The sequence below is a fragment of the Podospora pseudopauciseta genome, chromosome 1 (genome assembly GCF_035222475.1).
Source record: "Podospora pseudopauciseta strain CBS 411.78 chromosome 1, whole genome shotgun sequence".
Lineage (NCBI taxonomy): Eukaryota > Fungi > Ascomycota > Sordariomycetes > Sordariales > Podosporaceae > Podospora > Podospora pseudopauciseta.
In genome coordinates this window covers 8,931,082-8,944,217 of record NC_085892.1, presented here as the reverse complement: position 1 = coordinate 8,944,217, position 13,136 = coordinate 8,931,082, and the positions used below count along the sequence as shown (strand labels likewise).

Genomic DNA, 13,136 nt, shown 5'->3' with positions numbered 1-13,136 from the left:
TCCAATATCACTGCTTAACACGAAGAACCAAGTTTGCACATCTGGTCACATTCAAAGGTACTAAATTGAGCTTTCGAAAGATAGAGTTGATATAACTAAGCAGAGAGTTGGATCTATGAACGCCTGATTACCAATCTTATCCCTTACTAAACAACATGGCATTCTGCAGTCCGGCAGGATAGACATTTGCCAATTTAACATCTGGTAACTGACAACAAGCTGGAACTAGTCAAAAACGTCGACCGCATACCTGATATTTCTCATCCCCTCAAACCACTTTGCAATCTCCCCCTCCTTTGCCTCGTCACCAAGCACAATCCTTCCCAAGGCACTTCTCACACCATCTCCGACTGCCCGACTGCCACAAACGTACACTCTTGCACCATTGTCCCACAGCTGCTTCACTTCGTCTTTGTAGTTCAGAACACTGTCACCGACGTATTCCCGGTCATTCTGTCTGCTATAAGCCCTTGTCACTTTCACAATACCATCAGCCTCCCACTTCTCAAGCTCGTCACAATAAAGGTCATCCCAGTCGGGGTGCCGGCAGCCAAAGAAGAGCAACGCTTTGCCGAGTTTATTACCCTGAGATGCTAAGGCCGCCCGCTCTTGAATGAAACCACGGAAGGGGGCTATGCCCGCTCCGGCGGCAATCATCACCAACGGGGTCTCGACATTGGAGGGTAGGTGAAACGACGAGTGTGATTGCCGGACAGAGATAAGAAGTCTATCCCCCTGCCTTAGGGCAGACAGATATGACGTAGCGACACCTGTGAACAAATTGGCGGGGTTGGCCAATGACTGGCCGGAGAGGAGGGTGTAAGTGAGAGTAGCCTTGGAAGGCGATGCCAAAGGGGAAGAGGAAATCGAGTACTGCCTCACTCTCATCGGGGGGAGGAGTGAGAGGAATGTGCCGAAGGGAAGAGAGATGGAAGGATATCTGTCGAGAATGTCCAATAATGATAGCCGAGGGGTGATGATGGTTGAAGTGTAGAGCTCGGGGTTCGTGGAAAGAGCAGACAGTGCTGCTTTGTCGGCTGCAGCTGAAGTGAAGTTGGAAAGTGTTTGTACGCCCTGGAAAAATGTCAGTCAATTAGAAGCAAAGGATGAAGAATAGAAACGGGCGTACTCTCTTGGTGACAGGTTGCAACAGCTCAACGTAAGAGCCAAGCACCTCGTGGACTGGCACTGGTACTCCAGTTGGAAGCGTCGTCTTCTTACCCTCAGCCCCACCGGCAACCGTGATATGGCTATCCCAAGCCAACCCAAACTTTCTCATCACCCGGTTGATACTCTCTTTGGGATTCACCGGCAACACGGCCAGATAGTCCCCAGCGCGGTATGTCATGCCTTCCGGAAGCTGGACTTCGAGATGCTTCTTTGGAACCCCATTTCCCTTGGTCAGAGTCTTTTCCTCCACCACTACAGCCTCCTCGACATCTTGCCTCAAATTCGAAGCACGAGGGGTTGAGAACTGAACCTCAAGAGCCTGTTGCCTGCCACCACCCACAGCAGAACCGTATTTTGACTTGATGGCAGGCCAGAACACGTCGTCTTCCCATTGCTCAAAGTCGGTGAACATCTCACCTTGGGAAACATCTGTCAGACCGAGATCGCAAATAGGGGTAGCGCCCTTTTGTTCAAGAGTGTGGTAGACTAGACGAGGGATTTTGTGGAAGGTGTTGGCCCAGTCGCGGTGGCCACAGCCAAAGACGGCAAAAGAGGTTCCTTTGAGGGAGGATGTGTCAGGCAAGTCTTTGATCCAGGTGACAAAATCGGTGGCATTATCAGGCGGTTCTCCTTCGTAAGACGCAGTGATGAAAGCAACAGGGCTGGCGTCATCTTTGGGGAGCTGGTTTGCTGCTGCATCAAGCGCATCAATGATTGTTGCATTGTATCCGTGTGAAGGGGCGTCCATGGCCAGCCTCTGGGCAAGCGCCTCACACGTGCCAGTGTTGGATCCGTAAAAAATGTTGAGCTGCTTGAGCTGTGTCCCTTTCTCTGTCGCTTGGGCGTGCGGGTGTTTCGAAAGTGTGCTCTTCTCCAAAAGGCTGCCGTTCAGTTGTCTCTCCAGCTCGGTAGGCGTCAACCCGTGCCTCAGCTTGGCTTTCATCTCAAATCCCTCAGGCTTGGTGGTCAGAGTCTCTTTAATCTTGAGCTCGTAGGACGGATCCGACATCTCAAAGTCAAAGTTCTGCACCAGCATTGCCATTATGACCATGGCTTCTTGCCAGGCGAACGCGCGCCCTATGCATCCTCGCTGACCATTTCCAAAAGGCTTCCAAAACCCAGGATGTTCTTTGCTGAGCCGATCAAAATTCTCATCGAGCATCCTCTCAGGAATGAATTCGTCAGCTGTTTCGCCATAGACCGCTTTGTCTCGATGCGATCTCGCCAGATAGAGAAGAACGACCTGACCCTTGGCGATTGCCCATTTTCCCCCGATAACTGTGTCTTCGAGAGCCTGAACGCCGTACGAAGGAATGGTCGGACATAGTCTGAGCGTCTCTCGAAGAATGGCAGTAATGTATGGCAACTTTTTCATGTGCTCGGCCGTAATCGGTCCTCGACCGATCACCTCGTCGACCTCCTGGCGGGCCTTCTTCAGTGTCTCTGGGTTCTTGAGCAGCATCACAAACGCAAAGCTCAACATGCCACTAGTGGTCTCGTGGCCTGCGATCAAAAAGGTGATGAGGTTGTCGATGATAGCCCCGTCATCCAATTTCTCGCCTGTCTTCCTGTCCACGCCATCCAGCATTGCCGACAACAAGTCTTTTCTTCCGTTTGGATTCGCTCTCCGAGCATCGAGAACTGATTGAGCAATGTCCCTCAGGGTCTTGATGTCAGCAAAGTACTTGTTGCTTGACCAGAAAAAAAGACTGGACAAGAAGTTGCCCTTGAGGGATCGGTTTCCAGACTCGGTCAAGAAATTGGCCATTGCGGTAATGAAAGGATGCAACTCGTCGTGATAGTAAGAGTTGAATCGGAAATTCATCGAACACAGGGCAATGGTGTCGAGGGCAAGTCGGGTGAAGTCTTCACTGACCGCAATGGATTTCTCGGGGCCGTGGCGAGCCCACTTCATGACAAGCTGGGCAGCCAATTCGTGCATCTCGGGAAACATTTCTTGGATGGGCACCGGCCCGAAAGCAGGGGTTAGGACGCGGTGGGCGATACCCCATACTGGTTCTTCTGTCGGGGTGGTGAACATCCCGGCGGGAACGCCATTGCGGAGTTGCTCGAGGTCAGCAATGATAGGCTTCTTGAAGCGTGTTTCATCGGAGACCTCATGGACGAGGGCTGCTGTTGTCTACAATTCCATGGTCAGGGCACTTTGCTTATAAACTAGACGTGCATCAAGGACCTTACAACAATGGCGGTTGTTCCCCAAGGTAGCACGAGGCGGTAGATTTCGCCATATTGATCAGTAAACTTATCAAGGGACTTGAGGGTGCTGCTGGTATCAATCTGCAGTACATTCCCCACAATGGGGTATGCGCGGGGACCCTATTGATGCATTGGGTATCAGTAACAACCAACCTGAACGTTTTCTCAAAGGAGTGACCCAGAAACCAACACCAAGAGGGGAAAAAGGAATATATCGTACCGGTAAAGGAAGGCCCCCGAGAGCCATGGTTTCTTTCTTACGGGGAAGACAACAACGGAATCAAGCTGAAGTTAAAAAGTGAAGATTAAGGCAGAAGGTCCAAGCTATAAGTAGGCTTCACCGCCGGCTATGAAATCAGTCGCATGGGCATGATCAACGGTCTCATCAGCGCAGGCTTACACAGTCAATTGGTCAACAGTCGGAAGGATGAAGCCTTTGCATGTGTTGTGCGACTTAACATTAGTGTCAATTCGTGTCGGCAGACAAAGACGCGTAGGTCAACGGGGCACGCGGGATCCGTGACTCTGTTGGTACGGGACAAAAAGGGGAAAAGGCCGAATCTTGGCAATGTAAATACCGTCGGCTTTCGTGGAAACCACAGCATGATCCGAAAAGCGGAGAAACGCAATGCACCGTTGGGCAGTGCTGTAGTGCCAAGTGTTTAGTAATTGTTTTCTGGTGCGTCAGTTCCTTGCGCGGGAGACGGCGAGCTCGACCGAAATAGGCGAGTTAACCAATCAGGTGTTAAGAAAGCTGGTCAGTTACCTACGAGGAGGCGGTGTATCTAGTTTGCCGAAGGAGCAAGTTGAAAGTTCCAATCGCTGACAGAGATACGGATAATGGATACCTAATCAGTCTGTCCTTTATAAGCATGCAAAGCGGAAGGAAGCTGGATTCAAGACATGGAGGAGATTGGGACATTGGGTACCTTCTTGTTACTGGTGTGCAAATCTCAAGGTGGGCACAAACACCGCATACTAGCGCTCTGCTGACAACTACTGACTCTCGAGCCCCTGAACCCCTCAACCCTGAACCCTAACCCGGTACCAACTGTGACAATGCGCATTTGTCTACTTTCAAAGCTGTGTAGAAACCTTGTTCGCAGGTACCAAGGCTTTGACGGGGCGGGATTTAGACATCATAAAATTCTGGTATTGAGAGTCTCATTAGTAAGATAATCCGAGCAACATCTAACAGCCGTGACATCTATCCCCCGCCATCTTTTCTAGAAGTTAGCGCCATGGCACCTTGATATCCAAATAGACAATAACGAGAAACACCAACGCCGATTCGTATACATGCTATCCCATGCCCCCATTTCATATCCCTGGTATCATTCCCAATGCGCAACTGCCACGCTCTAGAAAGCGTTCTATTCAGCCACGATACCTTTATAAGCCGTGTCCCTATCATTATGCGTGCTCCAGCTGTGCCTGTGATCCTGCCAAATCCTGCCCCAACAACACTTCGATTTTCTTCATTAGATCCTTGATGCGGAAAGGTTTAGACACAACATCGTCCATTCCGCTCTTTCTCGCAGTGGCCACTTGCTCGTCTCGCACGTTGGCGGTTACTGCAATGACAGGAACGTGCTTCCCTTTGGTCACCTTTCCTTCCTGTTGCCACTTGCGAATTTCCCTGACGCAAGTTAGGCCATCCATGTTGGGCATTTCCAAGTCCATGAGTATGACGGATAGATCCTGGCCCGGGTTCTCTTCAGAGGTCCGACAAAAGTGCGTCTTCTCAAGAAAGGCCAGCGCTTCCAAGCCATCATTCGCAACGCCGACCGTATTGCATCCATACTGTTTGAGTTGCCTTACAAGAACCCTTTGATTGATGAGGTTGTCCTCAACGACCAAAATATCAAGCTGCTTCGGGTCGAATGTTGATGAAACGTCGGATGCAATTCTTGAAAATGGCTGCGGTCGTGCCGGTGCTGCCTCGGGTGCCATAGAACCAACTAGGCTCGCGCCCGAACTGAATTCGGCGGAGGAAACTCCAGAATATCCTTTGCCCTCCTGCTTGACAGCTTCACTGCTGAGCAAAGAGGTATTTCGTTCGCCTACTGGATGCAAGTGTCTTTCCATTGGCCCAACCGCTGCGAGGAAAGCATCCTCCTCTTCGCGTGATACAGGAGAGGGGGCGGCTCTCCTCACCTTGACAAAGAAACCAAAGACACTCCCCACCCCTGCTTCCGACGCCACTCCAATCTGCCCTCCATGAAGCTCAGCCAGTCGTTTGGAAATGAACAATCCTAGTCCACTTCCGCCGTACTGTGCATGAGTCCGTGGGGAGGCTTGCTTAAATCGCTGAAACAATATCTGCTTCTCTTCGTGCGTTAAGCCACAGCCACTGTCCTGCACATGGAAATACAAATATAGCTCGCTGGATTGAACTGGTACTGTCGCATCGGGCATCTCATCCTCCGGTGACAGAGCCGATGTTTTCGAGTCAACGTATCCACCAGCTGCCTTGAACGATACAGGAACATACTGAAACCCGGGGATCAGGCGGGCATCTGGAGGATTCAAAGATGCATCCAATGCAACTGTGATCAGCCTCTTGTCTTTGGCAGGCGCAGTGAACTTGATGGCGTTGGTGAGAAGGTTGATGAGAACCTGGAGGACGCGGCTCGGGTCCATGGCTACCCAGTCCACACTGAGTCCGGTAAGAGAGGTCTCCCGGATGTCGAAAGAAACCTCAATCTTCTTCGCCTGTAACTCGGGCTCAAACATTTTGACAGCCCGTCGCAGCAAAAGCTTCGGTTGACAGGGGACAGGCGTCAAAAGCAACAAGTTTGAATCCAGTTTCGAGATGGTAAGGATGTCGTCCACGATGGATTTTTGGTGCTGCACGCACAATGCGATGGTTTGAGCGGCATCTATACAGGACTGGATGGTTTGTGACGTGACTGAACTAGCGTTCCCAATTCCTCGATATGTCGCTTCTGTGCCCTGATATTGATTGTCTCCGGCCCCCAAGGCCGATAAAATATCGTCGGCACACTGCAGAATGGCTGTGAGGGGGTTCCGCATCTCGTGCGAGGTGATGTCAATGAATTCATTCTGCTGTCTCCTTGTCTCTTCGGCCTCCTGGAGCCGACGATTCTGCAAACCTTGGGCCCATTTGAGATGTGAGATATCTGTGATGGAACCCATTACGGATCTCACCGTGCCTTCATGAGATAACTCAGCATGGGCACTGAACAAAACCCAGGAATCCATTGGTTCATTCGTTTCCAACGCTGGGTTAATCCGCGGCTTCCTTAACTTCAACTCTCCCGACCAAGGCAAGTGATCCTTGACCAGACGCTCCCAGCCTTCTCTCATCGTATTTGCGCTTTCTTCAACCATGATATCCAGCCACGACATCTCGTACTGGCTGCTGTTATCTCTGGTGTGGCCCGTCATCTCGAAAAACCGATCGTTGGCCTCGCGTAAAACACCCTCGGGGCTGATGAGAAACATTCCGAGGGGAGAAAGCTCAGTCATGCGTCTGTACCTGCTGGCTTGCAAATTCAACTGCTGTGTCAACTGCTCCTTCTCCAATGCAGCTGCTTCCGCTGCATCCCTGCTACGCCGAGTCTCATCCTCGAACAGGATCACGGATGCCAAAGAGGTGGCCAGCTGTCGATTAAGCATGCTGGTAAAAGCCTTGTATTCGTCATTGTACGGCCGGCGAGGGTTTACGCCCAACACCAAGAAGGCAAGCACCGCATCCCCATTAGTCGGCCGGACAGGAAAAATGACAGCTTCCCGGCAGGGATCCCCAAAACCGCGCCAATTGATACCCTCGAGGAGGACTTCAGGCAATGTCCCATCTCGTGTGTGAAGCAGGGTTGGTTCTCTGGTGCGCATGGCTTCGCGGAAGGATGGCACAAACCCTTCGCGGCTCCGCTTGAGATCAAGATGCGTCGGGGCTGCCATGTGCCCATCAGGGACTCCAATGGATCCTTCGAGATGGCATGTCTTGAGCGAAATGGTGCTGCCTGAAGACATGGAAGAGTGGTCGTTGTCTTCGCCTTCTCCATCGCCCACCGAGTAGAGCAACGCAAAAGGGACATCGCGTTCATTGTCTTGCAGACCTTCCAAGACAAACTTCCAGAATTGCTTAACAGCCTTGGCTTGGGCTGTTCGTTCGCCAATTTTGTTGATGGTATGCATCCTCCGGCGGTTGATGACCTGTTTCGTTGTCTCGAAAGGTGCGTTGTAAAAGCCGAGAATTCGGTCGGTGCCCCCATACATCGGAGTAAAAGACCAAGAGAAGAAGGTCTCTTCAAGTAGGCCATGCCTGTCAATAGGCAAGTAATCATCCTCCTTGCGCACACTTATTCCTGTTCGGGCACATTCAGCGAAAATGGGGCGAAGGTAGTCCCAGAGCTCAGAAAAAGGACCGCTGAACCCGGTGCCCATCAGAGAAGGGTGCTTGTTGCCAGCCACCTCGGTGGCGTAGGCTTCATTGTACAGCATTGTCAGCTCGCTGCCCCAGAACAGAGCGGCCGGGTGAGGGTTGTTCATGCAGAGGTTGGCCGTCTGTTTGAATTCTGGCGACCATTTCTCCATTGGACCCAATGGCGTGATGGCCCAGTTGACGGTCCGGGCATATTGAAGATGAGCTGAGAGTACCCCTCTCGGCTCAGGACAGGTCCAGTCGGCAACTGACTTCTCTGGTGCAGCCAAGGTGATGGATGCGGATGATTTTGTGGTGTCGTCAGAACTTCCCGCCGGGGTCTGTCGTGTTGAAAAGAACGACTTTGGAGGAGGCCGTCCCGACTTTTGCTTGGAGTACCTAACGACTATTGTCGTTCCTGATACGGGGAGACTCGTGTCTGTTGGGCGTTCTGACGGTGGCGCTTTTTGTGATGCGGCCTTGAGGCTGTGTTCTGCGACAAAGCCGCCTGTCGCAACTTCAGCTGGTGCTCCAGAGGACAGGTCACCAACGGGACTGGCAACTTCAGCAGCGCGCCACAAGCGGTTCCCACTGATGAGGCGCCATCGCTTCCTAACGGTAGAGCCGGTCCAGAGGAGGTCGCCATAGAGAAACGAAAGTGGAAAGACGTCCTTGGAGTCGTCATGAGTCGTCACGCCGGTGGCCCATCGCTTGAACTCATCGAAGGAGGCATCCTGAGGCTCTTGCTCTGGCGGTAAGCCCTGAGCGTCGAGACCGATGAGGCCATCGTAAAGTTGTTCGTACAGTCGCAGGGCAGCGTTGCAGAATACGGGGAGCAGGACTTTGGCTCTGGCAGTGGGGCTGCTGGTGGAATCGATGGGAGTGATCGGCAGGGGGTCGTCGGGGTCGAGATCCAAAACAAAAGTCGGACGGGAATCAACGTCCAAGACTTCTTTGATGCTCTCGAGCAAGTCCAGATCCTCTGTAGCTGTGGTGGATGCGTCGTCTGTTCCACAGGCGGGAGGTAACCGTGGCGTCTGGTGACTCGGCTCACTGAACTCTGCTGTCCCACCCGCTCCTACTGCCGCTGACAGAGTCGTTCCGGCTCCCATTTGACTCGGGCAGCCCAGGCCTCAGTGTGCACGAGAGCTTTGTTCCTCGCAGCGAGGTCTCGTGTGCGAGATCAGTTCGCAGTTTTCGGCAGATTCCGTACGTTGAGCTGAGGAAGTTGGGTTGCGTCAAAAGACGCGACCCAGCGGTCTCGTCGAGGTTTGGCGATGAAATGCCAAGCTTACCCGCCTGCCTTGTTTCAGTTGTTTCTACGATCTCCGATCTGCTTAGTCAGGTTTCCTGGGAGCGGGACGCCGATCCGATACCACGTCTTCCGATACCCATTATGTGTTCGTCCGGACGGGATGGAGCGGGTCTTTCTGCAGCCAACGCAACCAAAATGATCTACCTTGATACTAAGCCGGTGTGCCCAGCACCCCACATTTGCTGTCCTCAAAAAGCTCAAACCGGAGAGAATGTTACGGATAGGCTTTTGGTTCTCAGATGGTCCAAGCTTCTGTCTCGCAGTGGCACATCCCATTGACATACCGCTTTTAGCAACGTTCGACACTGTGAAGACTTCTGCCTGCCTTAAACAGACATCGTGACATCTAAACCGCACTCTAAACCGCACTCGCAACCCACTTCACCCTCCTTAGTCAAGCCTCCCTATCATCATCAAATCACAGCACTAACTATGAATAACCTCCTAAAGGCAAATCGTAATGCCAATCTCGCAAATTTCACATGTTATACTGTACAACTTTGAACACCTCATTGTCCCAAGTTACCTACCTAGGTTGGTGGGTTTTGTGGTCGTACGACATGCGGGATACAAAGAGAAAATGACATCTCTCCTACTAGCAGGCAAAAGCTTCGACCGTTTTACATTCTCCAAAGCTACCTTAAATGGACATAACACAGAGATCCTCACCTAGTCATTGGGTACGCATGGAAGAGACACAGATGCCCTTTTAGAACACTTGGTTCATTTCGGTACCACCACACAGGCGCAAGTTTGTTCGCCATCTCTGGTCGTCAGCTGAAACGCTGGTTACAAATCACAAAAGCCATTCTTGCAGATGATCAAATCGAATCCACAGTCTGAATCCTCCTGGCAGCTCAAGCCTATTATGAGCATCAGCAACCTATCTGTTAAAAAAGGCAGAAAACAACGTACCGATACAAGAGAGTGGGTTGTCTCCACAATTTGGCCCTGGTCTGCTTGTTGGCGTTGGACGAGGCGGTACTGCTGTGCTTCTGCTGCGAGTTACAGGCGTCACGATGGGAGGAACTGTAACCCGACGTGTACTTGTGCTCGTGCGGGTAATAACCGGGGGCAGTGTGACCGTGACACGGCGAGTACTGGTGATACGCGTGATAACCGGCGGGTATGTGACCGTGGCTCTGCGCGTGGACGTGCTTATGCCACCGGAAAGAGGATTGCAACGACCTGCACGGCAGATCAGGTCTCCGTCGCAGTCATTCTCGTCCTCGCACCTATCACCTGAGAGACGGTTAGTATTAGCTGCCAAGAGAGAAAACCCAGGGGTCCAGGGTAAGTAGATACCAATGCAATGTCCGGTCCAAGCGCAAGCTGGTTGAGCAGGTGAGGTAGGTCTCACGGTAGGGGTTGGATAAACGTATATGGTTGTTGTGCGGATGATTGAGCCTTGTCCACCGCCACGAGAGGAGCTCTGGGTAGGGGGATTCGCACATCTTCCTGAGCGACAGTACAGATCCCCGTCACAGTCAAGCTCAGAGTCGCATTCGTCACCTGGCAACTTGTCAGTCTCTATACAGTGAAAGTTGAAAGAATAGGCAAAGGTATACCAAGACAATGACCTTCCCACACACACGCTGCTCCACCACCGCCGCCGCGCTGTCTGGCAGCGAGTTGGGCCTCAGCCTGTAGGCCGAACGCAAGCAACGCCGAAAGATATACAATTCTCATGTTGAGTGTGCTGAAAGTTGAATGATATCAAAATCATATGATGCTCGTGAAAGACAAGACAATAATCGTGGCCGGCTGAGACTAAATACAGGCAACAGCTACGTGGTTCACCTCGATACAAGCCCTGGATCGGATGATCTCACGAGATTGCATACCCAGCCAAGGTTACTGCCGGCCATGATCAATATCAAAAGTGCAACCACAAGTCTTCTGCCCCTGACAAGCCATTGGGTGTGACTCCAGGGAAGTGCAAATTTTGTATTTCCGACAAACGGATTCACGATTCCCGCTGAGTAGACCATGAAACTGGCGTCCTGATTTTCCGATCAATATCATCCGGCTGAAGAGCCTTCTTAGGCTCGCCAAACCAGAGGCCAGTCCAGGCTCTTGCTGTTTAGCCGTGTAGAACGGCCGGCATCTGGCCAACGCAATAAACTTGCTCTGCAAGCATTTTTGGGCTTGAGGAACCGGATCACTTGCCGAGAAGCGAACAGGGTCGCATGTTATAAGAAGTAAGAAGCGAATGTGTGTTGGTCGGGATACATTCTGCGGGGAAGGACTATGTTGTGGAAGGTGTATGTCGATGGCCGCGTCATCTATGAAGTTGGGTTTAATTGAATCTAGGTTCTAGCCGTCGACAAAAACACTATATGTAACGTACGTGCCTGAACAAAGCCCCTGTCAGTGGCGGCGCCTAGTCAAAGCTTGTATCTCCAGCAGCCATGTCTGATCCCAAAACAAACATTTACCCGGACTTCTAAAATATCAACAAAATTGGTCTGAAATATAGACAACATGCAATCACCATTGATCTGAATCCAAAATGCCCAGCTCTCATCGATGAGGTAGGTAAAGCACACCAAAAGCCGGTCCTAAAGCGTCATGTCGCTAAGACCCCTTTCCCTTCGCTTTACCAGCTGCATTCACTTTGTTCTTACCGCTTTCTGTCTTCTTGTCCTTGACTCCATTTGCATTCTTCTCCCCGGTATCCTTGATTTGCTTCCCATCGTTCTTTTCTGGACCAGGTAGCTCTGGCATTTGCCACCGCATCTCCTGCCTCATGAACTCCTTCAACGCCGTCTTGATCTGAGCCACCTTTTTGTTCCATTCATGCCGGTTTGTCTGCTCAATAACTTCCCCCGTTCCTTTTGCCAATGTTGGATAAACAATCTCCCCGCCCAAGTACACTCCCAGATGTAACACCCGTGCCCTTTGCCTCTCTTTTGCCATTGCAGCTACCGCTTCCTTGAGCTTGATCATGTTGTCGTGATCCCGCTTGGTGAAGACAATGATGTAGTCGTACTTCTTAAATACGTCTTTTGTCAAGCCTACACTGGGGCGAGTTGATATTTGCGACTTGATCGCGTTTTTAAAGGGGTAGTTTGCCCAGTTGTTGTCAAAGATGGCCTTCAAGGCTTCGGGTTTTGGAACATCGCCCGGGCCGCCGGGCTTGAAATCCTTCTTCCATGATGGGTAGCTGTAGTTGAGAGATGAGATGACTGGCACCAAATCAGAAGAATTTTTGACAAAGAATCCAGCGGACGAGACGGTTGATATGCGCCAGGGTGTGTTCGACCTGTACAGTAGAGTCAGCTCCTGAAAGAGGGCAAGGAGAGACTCGGCGATCGCTGTTCGCTCAGCATGATAAGGGTCGACAAAGAGGACCTTTAAATCTTGTCGTGGTATCGGCGATGGTGATGGTGATGGTCGTTTGGCTGGTGCTGACGATGGTGATAAGTTGTTCTTCTTTGGGGAATTAGCGATGTGCTTGTTCGCAGGGCTGTTGATGATAATTTTTTTAGGGGCTGGACTTGTGATTAGGTTGGGACTCGGGATATCGGGTTGTTTGTCCACAGCCATTAGGGCGAGGTAGTCTGAAAGAACGCCCCTGTCGTATTCGATATCATCCAGGATTGCCTGGACTTTCTCTGGGCTGTTTTCTACTAGGGAAAACCATATTTGTGAAACCCATCGCGCTCGAAATTCAAGATCATGAGACCGCGAGAGAATGCCTTTCTCGTATCGCTCAAGCAGGTCGGTTGCCTTCTTGATGTGGCCGTTAATAGCATCCAGCAATTGTCTGAGATCTTGTTTCTGGCCAGGATACAGGCTTGAGGAGGCAGCTGCTGGTCTTTTTTTTATGAAAGTTTCCAGCCGACTCAGAAATGGGCTCAGGCGCTCGATTCGTTTACCGAGTTGCGTCATTTGTGTGGGTAGGCCGTCGATGCGCTGGTAGAGAGTGACGGCTGACTGAACCGTTTCCACAAGAGTGACGATGGTGCCAATTATGTCTGCCATTTTCGCTATTGGCTTGGGTAAGAACCTGGAAGGGAATACTTCTCAGGAAGCTCGAGA

The 13,136-nt window shown here is 51.4% G+C and overlaps 3 protein-coding genes across 3 annotated transcripts; all 3 read right to left on the bottom strand.

Moving 5' to 3' along the window:
• QC763_124450 (uncharacterized protein) lies at window positions 1-3,634 on the bottom strand (the record flags this gene model as incomplete). The annotated part of the gene is made up of 4 exons (XM_062909008.1): window positions 1-1,074; window positions 1,130-3,310; window positions 3,370-3,507; window positions 3,608-3,634. The coding sequence occupies 4 exons, from the start codon at window positions 3,632-3,634 to the stop codon at window positions 226-228; spliced, it is 3,195 nt and encodes a 1,064-aa protein (XP_062772189.1). The 3' UTR covers window positions 1-225.
• A 1,166-nt stretch (window positions 3,635-4,800) lies between these two features.
• Window positions 4,801-8,889, bottom strand: QC763_124440 (uncharacterized protein; the record flags this gene model as incomplete). Its single annotated transcript, XM_062909007.1, has 1 exon — window positions 4,801-8,889. The coding sequence occupies one exon, from the start codon at window positions 8,887-8,889 to the stop codon at window positions 4,801-4,803; it is 4,089 nt and encodes a 1,362-aa protein (XP_062772188.1).
• Window positions 8,890-9,654: 765 nt separating this feature from the next.
• On the bottom strand, window positions 9,655-13,079 carry QC763_124430 (uncharacterized protein; the record flags this gene model as incomplete). Its single annotated transcript, XM_062909006.1, has 5 exons — window positions 9,655-9,955; window positions 10,008-10,280; window positions 10,453-10,604; window positions 10,661-10,713; window positions 11,720-13,079. 5 exons carry the CDS (start codon window positions 13,077-13,079, stop codon window positions 9,889-9,891), a joined length of 1,905 nt encoding a protein of 634 aa, XP_062772187.1. The 3' UTR covers window positions 9,655-9,888.
• Between the last annotated feature and the right edge of the window lie 57 nt (window positions 13,080-13,136).